The sequence below is a fragment of the Pagrus pagrus genome (genome assembly GCF_965226575.1).
Source record: "Pagrus pagrus genome assembly, chromosome: 17".
Lineage (NCBI taxonomy): Eukaryota > Metazoa > Chordata > Actinopteri > Spariformes > Sparidae > Pagrus > Pagrus pagrus.
This window is the reverse complement of record NC_140201.1, coordinates 21,791,363-21,815,292: the sequence shown is the minus strand read 5'-3', so window position 1 is coordinate 21,815,292 and position 23,930 is coordinate 21,791,363. Positions and strand designations below refer to the sequence as shown.

General features: G+C 41.6%; 1 protein-coding gene across 4 annotated transcripts; it reads left to right on the top strand.

Moving 5' to 3' along the window:
• The first annotated feature begins 176 nt into the window (after positions 1-176).
• LOC311272859 (homeobox-containing protein 1) lies at positions 177-18,625 on the top strand. Of its 4 annotated transcripts, none has more exons than XM_084379573.1 (11): positions 177-390; positions 1,682-1,793; positions 3,057-3,486; positions 3,798-3,883; positions 5,087-5,197; positions 6,295-6,507; positions 8,116-8,272; positions 10,277-10,359; positions 11,691-11,786; positions 12,083-12,198; positions 16,711-18,625. In XM_084379573.1, the coding sequence occupies exons 2-11, from the start codon at positions 1,712-1,714 to the stop codon at positions 16,855-16,857; spliced, it is 1,521 nt and encodes a 506-aa protein (XP_084235699.1). In that variant the 5' UTR covers positions 177-390; positions 1,682-1,711; the 3' UTR covers positions 16,858-18,625. The 4 variants fall into 4 exon arrangements, with proteins under 4 accessions (XP_084235699.1, XP_084235700.1, XP_084235698.1 ...); XM_084379574.1 differs by having other exon boundaries at positions 12,080-12,174; XM_084379572.1 differs by having other exon boundaries at positions 180-390; positions 12,080-12,198.
• Positions 18,626-23,930: the final 5,305 nt, after the last annotated feature.

Below are 23,930 nucleotides of genomic sequence, written 5' to 3'. Positions count from 1 at the left end.
ATTCTTGGTGTTTTAATTTAATTTTGCTAAAACATAATTATTACTAAAATGTTGGCATTGTGTGGTGTTTAAATTGAGCTATGACATTTTAGTGGGTACAGTATAACCGGAAATCATGATTATAATTGTTGCTAGCTTGACAGTGGTATCGGGTGAGGGGTCATAAATTGAGACAGACTCCTCACATTTGCATAAACTATTTCCCCACTGCATAGCTGAAAGACAATATGACCCTGCACCGTTCACACTCTGCTCGGTAATTCACCCTCAGCTCGGACCGAGGAGTTACTTTCTTTACTGGGGTTTGGTGGAGCGCCACTTTGTCTACAGTTTCCACTATCTTCGCTCTCCGTCCAGCCGGCTGCTGCTATCTCTCCACAGCAACGGGAGGTAAGAGAGGTGCTCCGCGGTGGGACAATCCGGCGCTAGCTAGCTGTCAGCTAACTTAGCTAGCTAGCGAGCTAAACCGTTAGCAGCTGGCCGTGTCGCAGTCAGACACTCGACCTGACACTCATGATGTTTGTTTGCGGTCACGTTTAACCATAAAGGTTTCGTAAATAACAGCACATCTGTAATGCCGGCAACGTAACACACAAGGTGCAAGTTTTCGATAAGTTGTTAGCCCAGACGAGACAGACTGTACTGTCTAGCTGGCTAGACTGAACGACAATGCTTCCTGCATCCATCAAAATAAAAGCGCGATTTGTGCACATTGATAGCTTTTACAGAAACTTAAGGCTACAGGGGTTACATAATAAAAAAAAATCTATTAAAATGATGGTGATTTGTGTCTAAATGGTTTACACTACTCACAATCAATTAGGGATATTGGGATATTTTAATGTTCCACTTTTTTTTTTATCCTGTGACATTTCTTTTGTGTTTAGTGAAGATTTTTTGGTGTATTTCAGGCATCTTATTTGTCCCACCCAAATAATGCGAGACATTTCATTTGACTTTTATGCATATCCATGCACATGCATATATGCACCCGTATCCCAACATCCCTAACTAATTTTGAGTAGTGTATATATAGCTTATGTTAAACTTGACAATGCTTGAACACAAAACAGTGAACTTAGAAGTTATCTTCACAGAATTTAGACATACAGCAAAAGAATAAGTATACATTTTAGTTCAGTTTAACCCTATATGTAGGGGCGTGTGTTGGCTTAATCTAGCTGCCAGCCCACAAACATCAAGTAAAATGCTTTTATGAACTGTAAATAAATGTAAAAATGTGACTGCATGTTTCTATCCCAGCCAAACACAAGTGAAGGTAAATGCGTATACATTATTTTATGGGAAGTTCAGAAATTTGGTCGTAAGGACCTATCCATCTTGTCTTGTTAGTACTACTATTATTTTTATAATTATTACTATTATTGTAATTATTATAGACACGAGAAGTGTCTATAGGAAAATGGCTTTATTTTGAAGGTCACATTGCAGTACTTCCGCTGTGTGTGTGCCTCGTTCTGTCTGACTTCACACAACAAGGCAGCGGGCAGCTATCGATGGGAGGCTGGTGCTCAGGGGAACCAACCAACCAGAGTTGACGGTGTTAGCTTAGCCAACATAGCCTGCTAGCGAGTCATCTGCTGTTGTAGGTTTGCCAGCATGCTAATAGGGGCAGCTTAACCGCAACACACTGCAGCAAGTCTCCTGTCTGACTCTGTAGAGGTCCAGCCGAGCTGAACTCCTCTGAGCCATGCGACAGTGGTGTGTCCCCGCTGCGACCCCTCGCACTGAACCACTCCCGGGGCGCCTGTCTGTGTCACCCCCTCCGCCAGGTAAGATAACCTCAGTGACGGGACACGGTTTAACTTCTGGTTAAAGTCAAAGCCAGCATGCTGTTTAGTTTTCAATGTTTTAGTTTAGGCACAGAAAGAACCTAAAATACCAGTGTGGTGTATTTGTCAGAGTTTAAGTAACGTTGCTGTAGCCCTGATAGGAGCCACTCTGTCCTGTAAACACACATTTGAAGCCGAATTCTTTGTAAAAAATCTGGCAAGTTAACTTTGTCCAGCTTGTCAACAAAGGAACATGTGTGACCGGATTGGACTTAATGCATCTTTGAATTCATCCAGTCGTTCTAGTAAATTCGGCACACATCCCATTTAACAAGATCAACTTTTTAATGGTGTTGCAGCTCACCACTGTTTATTTTGGTGGAAGTGCTGATGTGTAAAATCAGTCTGATGCTGAGTGAAAGATTGGGTTCATCAGATTTGTAAATGTATGAAGTTATGTTGTCCCAGATGTTTACCTTTTTCAAGTAAACAAGGTCATGTCAAATTGCTGCAAATGAGTCTTCACACTGTAGTGTCAACAATTAATGTTAAGTGTTAAGGCCAGGCTTCTTACGACCCTGCACAGGACAGGCAGATATTGGAAGTAAAACCCTGGGTGGGTGGGTGTATGTGACTAGGCTGAGTGGACCTGATGACAGGTTATGTATGCCAGGGTGATCTTACTTTAGTTCCACCCTGGACAAAATGGAGCAAGGTTAGCCCCAAGTGTCTGTGCCAAGTGTTTGAAAGGGTGCCAAAATGTTGAATGACCCAAGGGTTCTTCAGAGGAGAATGCAGGCAGTTTTTTTTTTCTCCTAAGTTCAGCTTCATAAACCAGACCTGTATTTATTCAAAGTTATTTGGATATATTAAACTGAAATTGTTTAGTCAGATTTGCATTAAAAGTCTTCAAAGTCATATTCAGGATAAATGAACCCCATCAAAGGAAGTGTACCGTTTGAATTCAGCTTTGCTTGTCTTTTTTTATTTGGGTTTTCATCTATTAATAATCCTTTCATCACTTATCAGTTTGTTGGAGGTTTGAAGAAGTTTGCCATGTTATCTAAATTTACAGTTAATAAATCAAAGGTGCTGAGTAGAGATAAATATAGCAGTATATCTCTGTTTATCTGGTGAAAAATCAACCTAAGCTTGCAGACCTTTGGTGTATTAATAGGGCCACAGTTGGTTCCTATTCACTTACAAAGTTGGTCTTGTATTTCATTTAAAATGCTAGTCTCGAATTCACTTTGATGCCTGCAGATGCCAGGATGGAGTGCTGTGAGGTGGAGCCACGCTACACCATCGAACAGATCGACCTCCTGCAGCGACTGCGTCTGTCCGGCATGACCAAACCTCAGATCATCCACGCTCTGGAGTCCCTGGAGAGGCTCGACCCAGACCACCGCCCACCGCACTGTGACTCTCAACCCGCCCCATCCAACAACGCCCCCACCACGGCTGCTCCTGCCCCGTCCTCATCTTCATCCTCCTCCGCCTCCTCGCTCTCCCTAGCCTCTGCCACCACGCAGACCTCCGGCCTGGACGGCGCCGCTCTGTCCCCCAGCAACAGCTACGAGGCTTCACCCCCGCCCCTCTACCCTCCCAGCGTGGCGGTTCAGCGGTCATTCAGCTACGACATGATGGGAGAGGAGGAGTGGGACCTGGAGGAGAAGGTGGATGAGTACATGAGGTGAGCATGGAGGGGGGAGGACGGTGGAGCTTAGTGTTATCAGAGAGCTGAGCGAGGACGAGTTGGAAAGCAAGACCAAAAGAATGGTAGAGACAAAGAGAGACTATTATAACATCAGATAATGACAGCAACTGTCCCCAGAGGGCCAGGCTTATTCTCCAGAATTTTAGTGGAGTTAATTCAGGTCAGGTGTTTTGGGACTGCTGAAAAAAGAGAAGCACCAGTGAATAAGGTTAGTCAGAGCAAAGGCTGCTGTTTTAACCACCGTGTAATAGTTCTAATGCCACAATGGGTTTTCGTTGCTTTTACAGGAGAGACAGCAACCTGGTGAAAGAGGAGATCAAAACTTTCCTCAACAATCGCAGGATCTCTCAGGCAATCGTAGGCCAAGTTACAGGTACTGTACTGCTTTGTCTCATGTTATTACAGCTTATTAACAACTACAAGGATACGTGTCACATGTCAATAGTGGGGCACTTTAACTAGTGCTGATATGAAGATATGAAATCTTTGAGACATTTCTTCCGGTTTAATTGAGGATTGTAATAAATGGGAATATGTTAACGTCTTTACTTTACTTCGTCTTACTGAGGACCAATACTGGCTGAGTTTTTAATATATAACGATATATTTTGAAAGGTGATATAGTTTTAGATAATACTGTACAGTGATGTAGGGTGAAGTTGTGCTACATAACCTGTTTCTTTTGTAAAGCCATGGAGTTTGTTTCACTCCTCTCTAACACTCTCACTCTGGAGATCAGTGCCCACCACCCCCCCGCCAAAGTCTCTTGCTGACAGCAATCCAAGTGTTCATATAATGTTACACTTCCATCTTGTAATGCTAATTATGCAGTTATTAAATTCAAAATGGGCCGAAAAGACGGATGGGCGAGAATCGTTTTTTGTCATTTGTAAAGTGATGCAGAATCGTAACCCAACAGTCTTGATTTATGATAAGTAGTTAAAGTCAATATGCAAAAAGTGCCTTTCCATCCAAACAATTGCTGCTTCCAGCTTCTCCAAAGTGAGAATTTGCTGCTTTTCTCTCTTTTCATATCTCTGGAAATCTCATTTTGGATTCAACATATAATTTAAAATCATCAGTCCCAAGTCATTTTGGTTTCGGAAAAACAATGATCGGCATTTTTCACTCTTTCAAAACTTTTAAGAAAGGGTTTTGAATATATACAAGATCATGCCTGTTAATTGAGTTTCAGGTTACTAAATATGCTAATAGATGAAGAACAGTGAATATCTAATAGGAAGGTTGGTGCTGATAATGCAACACACTTATAGCTAGGTAGAGAACTGCTTGTGGCCTCCACAGCCAAAGCTCCACTTATGAGCAATAAATGCTGAACTTCACAGGTAGCAGCATGTTCCCACCAGCAACCCCCCCACCCCCCCTGAAAGAGAATTGCACCAGATCACATGCCCTTAATTAATGTATCAATGTTGGAATGGCTTCATTAGCTTAACAGGAGTATTTCAGGGTTGGCTCTCAGCCCATCTCAGGAGTACAGATGCTACCGGTGCACCGTGAAATAAATCAATGTCTTTAAAGTGTTAAGATAACATGGCTCGCCTCCGGCACACAGGCATCAGCCAGAGCTACATCTCCCAGTGGTTGCTGCAGCAGGGCCTTGAGATGAGCGACTCCAAACGCAGAGCTTTCTACCGCTGGTACCTGCTGGAGAGGAACAACCCAGGTGAGACACCGGGCAGGGTCAGGGTTGTAGGGTTAGACAGGAAATGTAAGTGCAATGTGTCAGGTACAGTTTGACTATTAAACAGCAGGACTGGGATTATAGATCATTACAGGGGTGAACGAAGTCGAGTACAGGAAGACTAATTATGTAGATTTCCAGATCAGTGCCTCAGGGATGAACTCCGGGTTAATGAAAATAGATTATAGATTAGATAATGTGTGTGAATATTTCTTATCTTTCTTAATATATACCACTGCTCGCTAACCTCCCCCCTCCATCTATCTTTACCCCATCCTCCTGCATGGTACACGCACACACCTCTAACCCCTCACGCTAACTCCATCCTGGTCCTCGAGGGCTGCGAGGTCAACGAAGGACACAAGACAAATCTATAATTTCAGAGGAAAGACAAATGATAAAGGTAGTCCTGTCACAGGAGATGCTAATCAATATTATTAAGGCTTCTGGTTTGGAAATGAAACTTTAGTGGTTTAGTGAATGCGGTTCGTCTGTGCAGGCTAGAGTAACAGCTCGGGTTGGTGCTGACCTCTCCATGTCCTCGGATACAGATACTTAAAAATATTTGGTATGGTTTCTTTCAGAGAGGGCATGCATTCACAATAATCACAAGTTAACTTTTTACGAAACAAAGCCGCCGATGGACCATCTGCTGACCCTGCTGCCTCCCTTCATCTTAACCCTTTATTTCTTTTCCCACCCTTCCAAGCTTTGCCTTAGCTCCTCTGTAGTTCTCAGCCCTGATGCTGGAGGTACTCTGGTGCTGGTTTTCATTCCTACATGGCTAACAAACAGATTACTTAAGAATGATACTAACAAGAACTAATTCTCTCAGTGGCCACGATGCTTTGCTTCTAATAAAAGCTCCTATTGACCTGCTCATGAATCAAAGAAGTATCAGTCTTGTCAGTCAAATTCACTTTTAATTTGGCCAATAGACTCAAATACATAATTCTGACTGAAAACTGCCAGGCAGGTCTACAGGAGTGTGGAAGTTAACTCCTAAATACATAAGTCAACCCTGGTGTCTATAATCTGATCCCTGGCCTGCCTGACCGTTGGTTTTGTCCCGACTGAAGGGCTGAGGTGGAGTGAAAGCCAGCACAGCGTGAGTCCCATGCCCAGGGCCAGGGGAGGGGACAGAGACGGGACGGTAGCAGGGGCAAGTGGCAGCCTCCCCAACCCCAACACCAACCTCAACCCCAACCCAGTGTGGAGCAGGCAGAGAGAGCTGTTGATGCACTTGCTGCCGTGGTACACTGCTGCCGCTGCAGCCGCCCAGGCCCAGCCAGGTAACCGCGCCCTCCCTGCCCACCCCCGGCCTCAACAGCATGCCACAGGAGGCGCCTGTTCATCGGCTGACCTGCATGCCGTTTATCCTGTAGCTACTCTGTCAGCTGGGGATGTGTTTCAGCAGTCTGAAAGGGCAGAGATACTCAGGACAACTAGAGGATTTTATCTCCATACCATACTACTGAAATCCTCTTGACTTTGCCATAGTATCAGCAGGCTGTTGCACCAGCTATGTGGAAGGTCAAATGTAGCTTAGTTTGAATATAATGTCAGAGTTGTGGTAAACAACAGGGTGTCTGTACCTTATGAAGAGTCCTCCTAACAGAAGAAGAATACCATAGAAGGTATAAAAAGCCTTTTAATTTACATATGTTTGTAATATGCTCTCTTGGTCGTGGAGTTTCAGTCAGCACCATCAGACCTGCAGCAAACACCGTCACTGCTGCAGCTAAAGCAGTGAGGAAGCTCATCGTCTCATAATGGGCAAATGTCAATATTAGATATTAGAAAACATTTAAAATAATTCATCATTTTCCTTTGTTTTATCATCCATAATTTAATTTGTGATATCTTGTGGAATTGTTCTTTTATTCTGCCAGGAAGGCTTGAAATATTGTGACATAATAATAAATCATTCGAGGCCTTATTGTCCCTTCTGGTTTTCTATCATGCTTTCATACTTGAACAGATTTTAAATCAAGTTCTTTTGGTATTTAAATGGTTTTAAATTGAACTTTGTTAAATCCTGCAAAAACCTGTGTTAGTCACAGTGTAGAGTCGAGATATACCTTTTAAATTTGCACTCCAGCAGGTGTAGGTGAGTCTTTCTTAACTGTTACCACAGCGATGTCGGAAGAGCCAGAGGAACATTTTCTGTGATATTTACACCAGGAGCAAATTTCCTGTGACAGACTACAACTAATAACATACAGGATGAAACAGGCATGAATGCTTTGAGTTGTACAGTTACAGTTAATTGGAACAGACGAGGGTTCAAGTGTGATTTAATTAAATGCTGCATTCACTTGACACGGTAATTGCTTGTAGCTCATTAGGTTTTAATTTTAGCAGAATCTTTGGCCAAGATGGGAGTATTTAGCAAAATTGTGTTTATGTTTTTTATCAATAACGTTCACATTTATGTGTGATACAGTCTTGTTGTAATAGCAATTAACAGAAGCGGTCAATAAATGACTTTTGAATTTATATTGAGGTTATGACAAACACTTATAGTATCATATGTTAGCTAGTTAAGATGTGATACTATTCACCACCAGTAGTCTAGGTAGCTGCATGGCTAACTAAGCTAACAGCAGCTATAGTCTGAATAGAATACAGCTTGCAGCAGTTAGCAGTTACCTTGGGGATATGCTGTTCCTATTTACCGGAGTATGAATTCAACAGGTGGCCAATTCTTACATATTGCACCTTTAACTTATAGCATAAAAACACGTTACAACTGATTAAAGAAGGTAGTGTTGTTACAATGTGGCAGTTAGTGTTGAGTCATGATCCAGCTTTTGTTCAGCTGGAGTCTAAACACGATCACTGTCTTTGTTTACACAAGCTCTCAACTTTCATATTATTGCATGTGCTGTCTTCTTCAGGGGCCACCTTATCTATGCGCTCTCTGGTGAAGGAGGAACCCGATTGGAGGACAGGGATCATGACTGGCGACAGAACTGGGCTGGTGGGCGGGCCTCTGAGGCTGCGTAGAGGAAGCAGGTTTACCTGGAGGAAGGAGTGCCAATCAATCATGGAGAGGTGAGCAAGTCTCAGTGCTACATACACCACTTTTACACCAAAATTAGTGTGCACATGCAGGTTTTTTAAATGTGGGTAAGCCTGCATAAAGAGATGACTGACCCATTCCCTTTCCCATTGCCAGTGGAAGAATTTGCCTTTCTGTTTTACTTCTTGTGTGTCACGTTTGACACAGTAGAAAATGTTAAGTCGGTTCCTTTTAATGTCTTTTTTCATCAGTCTCCCTTTCAAATTCAACCCAGAATGAACAGTACTCAATGCTTCTTGAACAGCCAGAAAAAGGGCAAAACTTTGCATGTCCAGCCAGGCGTTATGTCCCCAGAGCCAACCAGAGCTGGAGCCGATAAAACACCTGACCTTGGCATGAATGCTGATTGCACCCGTTTCTTCTTAAGACAAAAGCTGGATGTTAATGGGTATTAGTGGGGGGGTTGTCCAGTTTGATAGGGGTACTAGTGAGCTAAACAAACAAAAAAAACTTGACTTCTGTCCTTCTAACATCATTAACACCTGAAAAACTGCAAGTAAAGTATATTGAAATGAGCTAGGGCTTCAAGTGAAGCTTATTTTCTCAATCGATTCATCTTTTGGTCTATAAATGTCAGAATATCCTAATAAATCAGACACTATTTCACACAAATACATAAATTGTTTTGTTCAACCTACAGTCTGAAACCATAGATATTCAGCCCACAGTCTTATAAGGAAAAGTAGCAATTCTTTCCAAAGCATTCGTGTGAATTAATGAATGTTTGACCTTTTTCCTTGAAAAAATACTTTGATGATTGATTGTCAATTAAAAACATTCAATTTTCTGTTGATCAACTGGTTGTTTGAGCTCTAAAATGAACAGTTTTCAGTTTGTGATCAAGCTGCCATTACAAAGTTGGGTTCTGTTGGTTTACATTTCAGTATTTGGTTTGCTGTAAAAGACAAACACACCTGGTTTCCACTGAGTTTGAGTTTTGATTAGAGCAACCGAGACAGAACACTTCAGTGTTTGATGTCTGCAGATGTGTTTGAACGCGTCAGCACAGGTTCAGCTATCTAGCTGTGGATTAATATTCACATATGGAAGGAATGCAGCAATGCCCGAGGTAATTGTTAATATTGATAACCTGCCCAGGATCAAATGTCTTTTATTACTGTTGTGCAGAGCAGCACTATTCACTTTATTATGCTGTATCATGTCTCTGCTTTTCTCTAACATATTTGTCCCAGACAGTCTTCTCAGTAAGTCATAAGGCTGCAGAGAAAGAGGAGTAGGCATTCCTCCACAGTCGTACCCGCTGTGTGCAATTGATTTCTCTATTACATGGTTGCTGTAAGTATAGTGTGCAGTCTGGGCACTCTCAGTAATAAGAGCACACGGGCCCTCAGACAGCACTCACCAGCAGTGCCCCCGGATTACGCAATTCTACCGCAGTGCTGATCCTTATGAGCTAGTTTAGACCCAAGGACGATACAGTAGAGGTGAAGATGATGTGCAGTGTGTGTATGTGTGTGAGACGGAGTGGACAGGATAGGGCAACTCAGAGGGTGAGAAGGAGAGAGGGCTGGAGGGAAATTGATCCCTGTGTGTTTTGTAACGTGAGATAAAGATTCCTCTTCAGCCTTGGGGTGATAAAAAGATGAAGAAGACAAAATCTAGAGAGGAAAGAGGAAAAAATGGTTACTTTGATCTTTACCTGGATAACATACATTTCACTGTCTTTATATTTATAGGCATAGGAAGAGATTTAAGCTTACAATATTTGAATTGCAGAAATGAATCCACTTAACGCATCCATTCATCTGTTCCTTTATACTGAGGACCTCTCCTGATGCTCCGTCTCCATTTAAATAATGTCCCTACTTTTTCAATACAAAGACTCCAAGTTGATGAGGTGTAAAATAAGCATTAACTGGCACTGCTCTGACTGGTGCCGTCTTCTAATAAATGTTTAACCTGTGGTACAGTGTGATTGAGCTGTTTCCAATAGAGTGGATGTTTATCTCTTGCAGTTTCTTCATGGAGAACCAGTACCCAGATGAAGCCAAGAGAGAGGAGATCGCCAACGCCTGCAACTCTGTCATCCAGAAACCAGGTACTGAGAGGCTTTTCTAACTGTGTCAGGCCTGTTACTGTGACAAATGTACGAGTCCGTCAGCCCTTGCGTTAAAAAAGTCATTCTGTATACTTGATTTGAATTTGTTCTTTAAAGAACAATTGACATGTAATTAATTGATGGCTAGCTCAATTGTAGTCAACAGTTGTTTTGTTTCTAGCTTCCTGAATGTGAAGATTTTCTACTTTGCATCATGTCATTTTAAAAGATTGATTTAACATAAAGTAAATGATTGATTCATTTATGATGAGGTTAATTAGTTGCAGCCTTAATATGAATATTTTATTATAAAATAAAGTATTCAACATAATGCACAGTGAATCAGATATAGTATACACATTTAAATGTGTTTCTCTGTCAGGAAGAGAAGTCTAAGTAACAGTGTTGTAATGACGTGTAAAGTTAACATCACTACATTGTGTGGTCAGTGCAGATGGATTAACACGAAGATGATAAAAATGCTTTGCAGTGATTTTGAAAATGTAAACACTAACATTCTTGTGAAGCAGAGTGAAGCCTTGATGAAAAAACTTGTGCACATACAGTACTTTTTATTGCTATAGTGTCATTGAAAATTATAAAAATAAAAGAAATAAAAAATCATTTCATAGCTAACGAATTGTGCAAATATTTTTTAAATAGGTATAAAGTGTAGATTCACTCTGGCATTGATAAATCAAATCACAAGATGTACTTTTATCAGTTTGTTGTAGTCGCAATTAGTGGAAATGTCAACTCAATTATCTATACCATCTTATTGTGAGTGGTTTAATTGACCTTTTAAAAAGCGCACTGGGGATTTGTTTGTGTAAACTTCATTTTAAAGACTCGTCTTGTACATAATTTAGGACGAGGGATTTAAAGTTAGTACCTCCATGACAGAATAGTTGAGGATCTTGACTGGTTTTGCTGAAGGCTGGACAGTATATATGATATTATTATTATTATGATATATAATGTGATATGAGACTATATGGTGTCTAAGATTTTGGATATTGTTTTATCATGATATGACAGTAGTGTTGTAGTGTTGTATTTCCTGGTTTTAAAGATTGCATTACAGTAAAGTGATGTAATTTACTTACTACTTACTTGTTCTCATACTTGTCTTTACACACTTAGTCATTATATCCAGATTACTGATGATGATTCATCAAAAATCTCATTGTGCTAATGTTTTGTGAAAATACCTATAGTCATCCCTACAATATTGTTGCAATATATATATATACTGAGTTAGGGCCTATTTGGTCATTTGGTCAAGGCCATACCGCTACTATAAATAAGATGCCGTGCGTTTCCTCACCCAGGTTGTAAGCTGTCTGAGTTTGAACGTGTGACGGCATTGAAGGTGTACAACTGGTTTGCCAACCGTCGGAAGGAGATGAAGAGAAGAGCGAACATTGGTGAGGACCTGTTAATTTGTTTTTGTCCACGTATCTGCAAAACATCACATTTTCATGAGTTTTTTTAATTTTGGCGACACCCCATAGGCTTTAAAAGAGTTCATTTAAGTAGCAGATTTGGTCACCATAACAGAAGTATAATTAAAGCCGGCAAAAAGCGGAGAAACTTAATTTTCTCTCGACAGTGACAACATGTAGAATCACAGGAGGAGACTTTTGGTCATGTTTGTCTCAAATTGTGTAAAATGTACATATATATATATTTCCTTCTCTTCCCTGTCTAACACAACCAGAAGCTGCCATTTTGGAAAGCCATGGAATTGAGGTGCCAAGTCCCAGCTGCCACTCTAACGGTGAGGAGGGTGAGATGCAAGAGTTTGCTGATCAGGTGAATCATCGCTTCTCAGAGCAAGTGAGTCGACTTGGTGCCCCTAAACCAGCTGCTTGAGAAGTAACAGAAAACTGATAACTAGGAGTAGGACTTGTTGGCTGTGATAATTGTAGTTGAAATCTGCAAGGAAAGTGATTTTAGCACAGTCGCAAACGTTACGATGGCTGTAATGTATCAAAAACAAACAATTTCCCTCAAACTGTCTGGGCTTTAAAGGGTTTAAAGGGAAACACATACCATAAACAGTGCTAAAAGCTAATGGCCGCGTTTCCCAGATTCGTTAAGAAGCTCTTAATTGCTAGGATCTTCTTAGGAGCGCTCTTAAGAACGCTGTGAAAGAAGGATGCGTTTCCCAGAGTCGCTCTTAGCTTAAGAAGATCTTTCACTAAGAAGGAAATGTAAGATCGAGCTGACCCACTCTTAACAGCCTTCTTAGTGACTGAATGCTCAGTGATCAAGCGCGTCAGGGAAATTTACATCCTCCACTTTTCGAAATAATAAAACAATGCTCAATGTTGAAATGCGCTCATAGCTGCGGACCACTGGCGCAAGAAAAAAAAATAGAAAATGGTAGATGAAAAAAAAACCTTTTTATTGAATTACACGTTTAAGTTTTCCACAACATCTGCATATATGAGTTTATAGTACTACACATAAAAAAACAACAACCCTGTGGCATTTCACAGATATCAAGGGAACAGATGTATTAAACTCAGCTGAACCTCATCCAGAGAGGCTTCCCCTGCTACTCTATAGTATTTAAATGCGTTGCCAAAGTCCGCGCATGTGAGAAACCACGGCTGCAATACAGCACATTCTCGCTGCGAACCAACAGCGTCGCCGTGCGCGAAGCCAGACGGTTTACATAAATGCATACGTGCGTCAGCACTTCTCCCCACTGGACGTGCTGTCAGACCGGGCTGTCCAGGCAAAGTACCGGCTGCCCCGTGCGGAGATCCAACGGCTGATCACTCTGTGCTGCACCTCCGGGCTGAAAATTGCAGCGGGTTGCTCTCTGGATGTGTGGAGACACCAGAGTGATCAGCCGTTGGATCTCTTTGCCTGGACAGCCCGGTCTGACAGCGCACACACACACACACACACATAAAGAGGTGGGTGATCGATCTGCCTGGCATCGATTGATTCAGCACAGCAGCAGCGCGGTGGACAGCTCCCACTAAGAGCTTCTTAAGAAGCTTCTTTGGCTTGATCTTAAGGTTCTCCTAAGAAGGCAGTTAAGAACGCATCTGGGAAACACCCGCATCTTAGCGCTCCTTCTTAGCCGAACCCTTCTTAAGAGCCTTCTTAAGTCCTTAAGAACGATCGAATCTGGGAAACGCGGCCAATAGCTGTTGGACTAACGTTTCATAGATCTGTGTCACAACAGAAATGTGACTTGTCGTTGCATGAAAGGGGAAGGTTCACTTCTGTTTAGCTGTGCTAATGAGCCATGCCAATCAATACCGGGGCCCTGGCACTGGTGCACATGAAGAGAATGTGGCCATAATAAATGCCATCATTTACTCTGTGTTGGATAGGTGCGAGTTTATGCCATGACAGAAAGTCTAATAGCAGCCATAACACTTCTTCAGTGTGTCGCTGTTGACAGTCAGCTGAAAAGTGGCTGCCAGTGTTGTCATCGTAAGAGCCAGTTTGCTACACTGAGAACAAAGTGAGAAATGGCAGGAAGTCTGTGTGGCAGCAGCAGAAACATGGGTCATGTTTTGGCTGATCCCAGAAAAGGAGGAAGTTAACACTCTAAACTGAATTCACTGACTTTAATGGAAAAATCTGGTGTATTTCAGCCGTGCATATAAACGTGTCATTGTGACTCAATGGGCCCTATTTAGACAGTCTATAGCTCAGCGCGCTAGTGCATCTAGGGCATGTCCAAGTCCATTTTGTTCTAGTTATTCTAGTTAAACGGTGGATAATCTGGGCACAAAGTGCAAAGAGGTGGTATTAAGACTCTGACTTAGTCATGGGTGTGTTTTGGGGCAGAACATAAATCAAACCAATCCAAGTGTCGTCCGATTCTCAGTCCGTGGATCAGGCAGGACGGGTCATAAACAGTAACATCCTGATCAATAATGGGTGGGATGAGAGGGGAGAAATACGCCTTTAAAAATATTAATGACATTTAGGCTTTCTGCCGATCTGATTGGCTATATTGGATCGGCCGATATTTTGCATTTTATGCAATTTGTGAGATCGGCTGTAATGTCTTAATTTGCCGATCCAATCAATGACGTCATTGTCGTGCTGGAACTCCCCGCAGATGCTCCCGTTGCATAGATTGCAGACGGCCTGTGAACCACCCACTCTGAAGAAGCTCCCCACCACCGACACGCATGCGCGAACCCGACAGCCAGTTTTGAGCCCTGACCGATGTGACGGACAATAAAGTTTTTTGAATCTTGAATCATTGGTTGTCTGATTCAAACAAACACGCTGGCGGTGCGGGACCCCCCCCAAAGCGAACGAGACAGACACAACCCAAGCCACCCGCAATCCGTGCAACACTAGAGTACCTCATGGGGGAGCATCTGCAAAATGCCCCAACATGACAAATTTAATCAGGCACCTGGATAAGGAACACAAGGAGGAGCATGCCGAGTTCAAGAAACGGAGCGTGGAAAAAGAAAAACAAACACCGAAACGGATGCTAAAGCAAACTACTTTAGACAGTACCCGTCCGTATAGCCGTGACAGTGAGAAGGCAAGGGATGGCACAAGCAAACTTGAGTTTATCGTGCTGGCCGACGTGTCATTTAATATTGTGGAGAACTCCGCATTTCAGCGTTTGCTGGCATACTTTGATCCACGCAGTAAGTTGTTGCGCGCATTATTTCTGTCTCAAGTTATTTTGGTTTGACCTGACTGAACTTTGAGCTTATGTCTGGCCAGTCCTTGAATGCCCTCTAGAGGTCATTGATGTTTTACCCTTGCATCTCTGTCAGTTTGGGGCATGGCAAAGATTGTTAAACATTGGCAAAAATGCTTGAGAATACTTTTGTTGATATTCAGTAAACAGTACATAAGTATATGCAGTAAATTAACTAGTTATTTAAATACACATATTTCTCCCTCACGTGATCGGATCGGTGATCGGTTTATTTAAACTCACTAACCGGTCATCGCCCCCAAAAATCCTGATCGTGTAAAGCGTAATGACATTACCTGCAGCGATCCTCCAGCGGAAACAATATGTGTATCTCTACATTAACAAACGACAGATTGATACATTAACAGATGATAAACTTTGTTGATAATTCAAACCCACTGTGGCTTTTTGTAAAGCCACAGTGAACGGTCATATTGAAGCTCTGAGGTATTCAGGAAGCTCGTTCCACAGGTGGAGAGCACAGACACTAAAAGCTGCTCCGCTCTGCTCGTTTGTGCATTGAGCAGTAAACAGTGAACTTACACTCTCGCATAGCTCATATTTATATGCAGCGCTGATGAAAAACAGATGTAAACATGATATAAATGCTAATTGCTTCAGTAGTGTCGCTGTCTGCATTCACATCTAGAGGCTGCTTGAAACAGCGAGGGCAAGTCGGAGAGAGTTTTCTTCTTCGTCTTCATTTATCGTCTTTTTTCTTCTGCTTGCTGTTAAGTGGTGGTTAGAAAACAGCTGTTAGGCACATTAGTGCTGTTAACTGGAGTGGAGTACTGATCAGAGCGGTTATACTTTAACTCATTAACATATGCGCTCTACATATGACAGTTTTCAAATTATGCGTCGTATGACTGCGTGCACTGAACCATGATGTCTGTACCGACTCAGTTCGGGATGAATATTACAATATTACACCTCTGATAGATATGATCGGCCATCAAGGTGAAATGACTAGCGATTATCGTTATAATTTTAAGGAGATAATCCACCTTTGCATTTAACTCTGAGTTTCCTGAGAGGACAGTGTGACTTTAGTGAAAGTCAGCCTCACATATGTAAACAAGCTGACGTAAGCAGATGAATATGCAGCATGATTAGGTCACCCTGGATATGTAGATCCCTATGCGTTCAGCCAGAATGGTCACAGGAGCTGCTCTCTTTTACTTTAAACTGGCAAAAGACAACTTTAGTCCTTTAATCATCATGTTTCTGGTGTTGTCTATAGAACAATAACATCATCACTGTTTCGATTAGTTCCCTAGAAACCTCACTTTCACTAAGCAGTTTTGTCTGCTGTCTCTCGGGAAAATAATGGGTGACTGAAACCAATTTCATCTGCTTTTATGTCTCCATTATAAACTCAATGAGTGAATAAACCCATGTTTTGTTTTCGCTGTTGTTATTTGCCGCTCTGAGGAAAATGGAAAGCAATCCAGTTGTTTTTGACAGTGGGGCCAGCAATAATATCACTTTGAAATGCTTTAACAGTCTGAAAGCAAAACTGTCAGTGGGAACAATAAAGACAGAAGAATGCGAGCTGACAAACAGCTTTGTGCCAGACAGGTTATCTAATCAAGTAGATACAGAGTGTAAATCACAATGTTTTCTTACACATCTGTACTTTTCCACAGGAAGAAACATCTTCCCTCAGGATTGTTGAACAACAAGACCCCTCCTCATTGGCTACTACCGAGGTGGCAGCCCTGCCGAGCCCCACCCCTCAGGTCCTGGATCAGAAAGAGGAGGATTCAAAAAGGGAGACTGTGGATGAAGAGTGACCAAAGCTGGTGGAGTTTGGATCGCAGTGTTTGAGTTTATATCAGATGAAATAGGAAAAGAGTAAGTGTCCTCCTTTGGGGCCTACGGCACCCAAAACTCAAAGGGAGAAAGGTGCTGAAGCTCGCTGAGGTGCCTCTGATGGTAAGGAGGCCACTGTATTTATCAACAGTAATCCTGCTTATATTAACGGCAATATACAGTATATATATATATCAATATATAGTGCATTCCAAGATGGTATTAAAAAGCCTAAATTCCTTAGAGGGAGAGTCATGTAAAGGATACCTCGCCCATTTTAAGCTACGCCTTTTCTTCTTTCTTTGCTACATGCCTTCTTTTAGCCTTTTCAGAGTGTTTGTCTGATGGACTGTGGTGACATGAGCGTGCTGAGCCTGCAGGTCAGGTGTGTTTGGGTGTGGGGATAAAGTACGGCATCATGGATCCAGTGTATGGTGATACGAAAGCCCTCTGCTCGCCTGAATGTCTTTGACTCCATCTAGTTCGTAAGACTCTAACCTCAATCAGTCGACTGATTCAATCAGTCGATCCATCATCAATCTGTAAAGCCCTGAGGGACGACTGGAATCTCAGGTAATCCCAAAAAACATGATGGATAAAGACCGTGAAGAGCTGTCGTAACATGTGCTCTGTTTTCTTTATTTTGATTTCCTTCATCTTAACCAAAACAGGATGTGTTATTTATACCTTTTTATATTAGCGAAACAAGCCGAGGACAATATATCATAGTATCTCTGTGTCATCTGTCTTCTTTGTTATACTGAATGCTGCTGTTTGGTCATTTTTGTACTCGGTCTCAATCCTCAACTCAGCCAGTGAAGCTAGCCTAGCTACACGAGTCTACTCAGATTTTTTGTCTTTTCTTTTTTTTTCTTATTTTTTTACGTTTGAAAGAACGCTAAAACCAATGTGATCAAAAACCCGAATGCGTCGTTCTACATGCTCCAAGCACCTTCTCTCCTATTGGAATAAGCTAAAGCTTAAGCTCGTGTAAGTTCGTATGACTGCAAAGCTGCACTTCAAAGTGGATCTCACTCTAACGGAACGATGGGAGTTGCAGACTGTACCTGCGTTAGACATGTACATAACCCAGAGAATATACACGTCTATGGGTGCTTTCCTTCAGATTACATTAGCACTATATAGAAACTGTTATTTGTCAAACTTGAAATATGAATAGCTGACTTAAACTCTGCAGTACTTAGTCCCCTGTATTTACCGGCCCAAGGCCTGGGGAGTTACTCCCGACATGTTCATGAAATGGACAAAGACGCTTGTTCTCAAACGGCCCCCAACAGGGCGCTACCATGTTACCTCCTAATGCCAAAGCTATGCCAAGGTAGAGATGAGCTACAGAGTGAACTGTGCTCACAGGAACAGGACATGACACAGTCACAACACTATAGATATACAGTACATAGATGTTTATTTGCTCAGTACAACACTAGCCAACTCTAGCTTACCTCAGAATAACTGTGTGTCATGAATGTGTTACAGGCTAACTGACTGTCAGAGAGCTGACAGCAGCCGTTATTGTGACTGTTTATGATATGGACAGTGTTATGTAGCATTTACGACAGAGGGGTTTGCCCTGTATTGTTAACGTATACTCACCTCAGACAGTTCTCTCGTCCGGCTTTGGACAGGATCCCCAAAGCTGCACGCTGTTTCTGATTACTCTGCTCCTCTCTATCTGCTTTTATCTGACGACGAGAAAACAATAACAATAATAAAATTGTAAACAATGGACGTGACATGTCTTCATTTGTTATTTCATGTGATTTTGAAGGTCCAGTTTGTAGGATTTGGTGGCATCTAGCAGGGAGGTTGGCCTCGATGGAAACTCAAAAGGCTCCCTCTAGAGAGAGCCAGTGTTTGGTTTGTCCGTCCTGCACTACTGTAGAAGCACGGTGGTGCAACATGGAGGCCTCTGAGGAAGAGGACCTGCTCCATCTGTAGATATACAGGACTCATTCTGAGGTAACAAAAACACAACGATTCTTAGTTTCAGGTGATTTTACACTAATAAAAACAATGAATGTTATATTCCATTTCTGCCCCTGATTCCTACACACTGGATCTTTCATGTGTGATGTTAGAACATTAAGCAGGTGTCAAGATGACGAAACTTTATTCAAACAAATTCCTAGGACAAGTTGAGTCACATTAGAAACAGGTCAGTGTCTCACCCTCACAGCCCTTACCACTTATAACTGGTTTATTAAATGAATGTATTACCAATAATGTGTTTAAACTCATCACTAATTTAATGCTAGCTCAAATTACTTGTTAACATGATTGTTCAGTGAAAGCTGCAGTGTTTTCTGATGTATTCGGTTTGATCTCAGGAATAGTGCCAGTGTTGTGTGATCATATCTGACGGAGGAGAAGCTGAGGGTCACTGCTGATGTCTGATAACACAGAGGCAGCTGAGCAGCTCTGTAACTGTAAGATATGACAGAGTTTAGGCTGCACAATATGGCAAAAAAAAAAGTTGTATTGTGATCATTTTGACAGATATTGTGGTATGATCCTGATAACAGAGTGATCATTTGCGCATCACAATTTTCACTTCCCTGAAAGAAACTCGAGTCCAGACCATCTCTGCAGCACCACAGTGCCTCTGTAATAAAATAAGTACAAGATTAAAGATGAACATTTTTAACATCAAAAGACATTTGGCTGAATTGCCACAAAATTTCTCAATTTTCCATTGTAGTAGCTCACCTCTAACATTAGGTGGCAGCATTGTCACTTGTACAACTCAAATGGATGTGTTTGCTAAGGTGAGAATAAAAGTGATGCAGCCCTGTGAAGTCGTTATGAAGGCCAGGGCCATTTGTTTGATTTGGGTCAAATATGTGTACACGTACATAACTGTGGTATTCAGTGTTAAAGGACTGTGAAAAAGATGCTGAGCCGATTAAATGAGGAGTAAAGGTCATGACAAAAAATGCGATACATTATTAGAATCTTTTTTCCTGTGTTGAGGTGCTGCAGCATGAGTTTTAAATGGATGTACTTTTTAATTTAAATTTCTGTCAATAGCTTCAAGTTTTCTTGGACTCTTCAAGGTTGTATAAAAAAGTTGTTCCACAGGTTGACATTTAAATTCAAGTCTTTTGTCCAACACTTCCTGTGTTAACTTGTCTGTATGCTGAGAGACTCGGTCCACTGCTGCAGTCTGATTCTGCCTCCTGACAGTCTCTGCTGCTGATGAGCGACTTCATGAACTGTCTGACCTTCCAAAAATGTAGGCATCAGTGCCTTCAGGGTACTTTAATACTTCTATTACAATGATTTCTACAGTTTCTTTGTTCAATTTGAGGTGAGAGAAATATGATTTTGTGGGGGCCACGATTTTAAAAAATGTGATGGAATTCAGTCATTATCTTCTCACATGCTGATGGAAAGTCAGCATGTGAGATCCTCACAGAAAAACAGCAACGCATCATTCTAAACAACTGAAATAGATGGGGACTTGTTTCAAAATGAGGATAAGACAGGAAAAACTTTTTTTTTTTTTTTTTACATGCATAATAATTGTCTGAGTCACCCTGGCCTCAAGTCAGCAGGTGCTCCTCTGTGGTCGTTTGTCTGTAAACAGACATTTCTCCTGTGGTTTGCGTCTCCTCTTCTTCTCTCAGTCATCCAGTAGTTCAGCTCTCCGACAAGATCTGTTTGCTTTCAGCTCTGCAAAGAGTTCAGCTTTCCAGGTTTTGGTCAACTCAAAGTGGAAAGCGAGAAAGTGGAAAGGTCAGCTGATCTCATCTAGACCTCGGGCGCACGTCACCGTTCTGTTTCCATGATAACTCAGACTGATCCATGTAAAAGCTGCAAGGTCTTAAACTGATTTGAAGAAGATTTTCCATTGGCACGATGGTGAGCAGATAATGACTGAATTTTCATTGTTGGGTGAACTGTTCCTTTAACAGGATTCATTGCAGTGTGACTGCTGAGAGCCCTGTCGCTGATCTGTGTGATGATACATACACTTAAAAAGGAACCGTCTTCTGCCGCAGCTTCTGTTTGGACACTTATAGCTCTCAGTAATGCAGCATACATACTGTATGTAGCAGAAGTATTCTGAGAGAGAAGATTTCCTTAAATGTGCTCAGAAATCACTACATACTTTCATATTTATGTCGGCTAAGTTGATAATTGATTTTGAGTGGAGCTGTGTGCGTGGAGCAGAGCAGTCGGCAGAATGCGGAGCAGTGAAGGGAACTCGTCTCAGGAAATTGGCATTTAGAACAACATATTAGTGCTTTACTGCCCGCGGACACGTCGACTGATGTAATGTGGTGGCAACACCATCGGAATTGCCCCAAATCCTTCGGAAAAGCCGCCGTGTGCTGAAACTTTGGCCTTGAGGCTGAAATCTGGAGATCCTCCAAACGTTCTTAATCCAGTTATTAAATGAGCCTATCGGTGTGCGAGCTGGGTGTGTGCTCATATGAATGCTTCAGGGATTAGTCACACCCTTTTACATGTTGTATTGCTGTGGAATACTAACATTTTTGGAGTGAACTATTTCTTTTTGACCTGTTGTTCCCTCTGAAATCCACACGAGGGAGACACCGTCCACTGGTGATTTCAGTGAAGTTGAATCAGACGGAGCTGCTGATGATGCTGCTGCTGTGTCCAGCTGCAAAAAACCAAGCTCAGCTCTTACTGTCTCCTAATTTTAAACTCAACTCAACAAATGTTCAGCCTGCGTGGTCTGTTGTCTCCATGTGGTGTCATTGACAGAGAAAACTCGAGTGAGAAGACTTTTTGCAGACGACTCCTCAGATCTGTTCTCGCCTCCTCACACTGGTTTCCAGGATAAGACAATATGATGAGTGTCAGCAATCACACTGACGTGTTTTGCAAGTCAAATCAGCACAGCTCTCCGCGTGATTGGTTCGCTGTCTGGCGCCGCGTGAAGAGTCGTGTTGCAGTAAAAAAACCCAACCATCTGGTTCGATGAACAGCCTGAAGCGAACTCTGGTATCCTACACAAACAAACTGCGTTAGAAGCTGCATGTGTTTGTTGAATGCAGACTGTTTTTTTTAGTCTCTTTATACATGTGTTAAGTTATCGTTGATGTTAAATGAAACAGCTGGTCTGAGAGGAGACTGGTCCACATGTTGAAAGGAGCAGAGGCTGCACACTGTGGCTCCAGCTGCTTTTATCACAATCCTCTGATCAGAGTTGGATCATCACAAGGTCAGAAACGCTTCTTCAGAGCGTCAGACAGAGGTTGAAGCACAGCATGACAAAACTAGTGATGAAATGATTCGCTCCTCGGATCAACAGAAGAATACTCAACGAGAATTTTCATCATTGTTTGTTGAGCAAAAGTGATTCATCGTGAGGATTTGTTGCTTTTCTCTGTTCGAGGCCGTTAAAGTGAAATATCTTGAAGTTGTTGGTCCATAAAACAAAAACTTTGACGATGTAATATTGTGTTCTCTTTTTTATTTTCAAGCATTTAAGAATGAACAATTAATTTAAAAAAAAAAAAGGCCCTGCAGATTAATTATTAATTAAACAAATTTTAAATTTAAGCCTGAGACGAAGCATAATTACGACCAGAATGAAAAGTTCTGATCCAAGAATCACGGTGGTTAAACAATTTGGTTTAAATTGGAGCCAAGTTGAGTCATTTCAGTAGAATTTGCACTGAAACCTTCCACGTGTTAATGTAATATTTAAAATTTGATGTCATAGTGTGTGATATTATTCAGGATCAGTCATCATGTCGGTGGTGTCAGCGGTCTTAGCTGATCTTTGGTGAGAGCGACCTTGACTTGGTGCATGATTTTTGTTCACCAACACTTTTGTAACGACTAAATATCGGGGGCAAACTTTATGGTTGAAAAGATATTAGGTGTCTTCAGTTTAGAACGTAGAGTGTCTATCAGAAGATAACTGAATTCTTTCACATACAGTCGGACGGAAAGACTACGAGTGAAAATACTTCTGTCTTGCATTTGTTTAGAATTTAATAGTTTTTTCATTACAAATGATCATATGTGTCCAACAATACAAGGAAAGTCTCCTTGCTGTGAATCTCTAACTTGAAATCATCAGAAAATGGTCTTTTTCATCATCCACTGTGGAATTGTGGTATTTCTCAGCCCACCTCGAGCGTTTGGCCGTGTTCCCATCCTGAGAAGTGGTTTAGAAACTTCTACTTGTCCTCTGAGACCACTACAAGACAGCCTTCTCTCCACAGGACTTCTTCTTGCATCCTTATTTTATTATCTGTGATGAAGTTGCTTTTCTGTCTTACAGCAAGCTGAGCTTGATGTATTCCTCTTCTGATGGTGATCTCATGCTTTGGATACAACTGATCCAGTGTCTGAAAAGTGCTTTAGAGTTCGATTCACTGCCCACTCAGTAGCTTTTGGTCTCGCCATGATTTGACTTGACTTCAGGCTGCAGCAGGTGGATTGTGACGTCAGTGTCAGTCAGTCTACAGCACACCACTCCCCCTCCAACTATACATTTTAATTTTTACATTTGTGTTTGTGTATAGATCAAACAAATGAGATACAGTGTTAATAAGCTAGCCTTTCCCCCGAGCTTTCAGTCTTGAGCTAGTTAGCTAAGCTAGGCTAATCACCTCCCGATTCCAGCTTTACACAGATGTATGTGAGATGATGGGTATCCATAATCTCATTATCTCTTATCTATATTATAAGGCTTTACTGTTCCTATAAGATTTAACTTTTTAATATATTTTGTACAGATTTACCGGCTTTTCTCTTTGCAGACTAGCAGAGAGGGCTTAATGCTGTTATTGATGACATTCATCAGGGACATTCAACATATATTGTATTCTATATGTTGTTAAGAGATCATCATCACATTAATTTATTAAGTCTACTGTTTTCTTCTACATGTGTGTATACATATATATATATATATATATATGCACTGCATATGCATATTTGCACTGTCTAACGTTGCTAACTGACAACAGAATGTCATGATTGGGAGGAGCTGCTATGCTAACAGAGTTACAAGCAGGGAGCGAGTTAAGTTTTGTATTTATTTTTTATA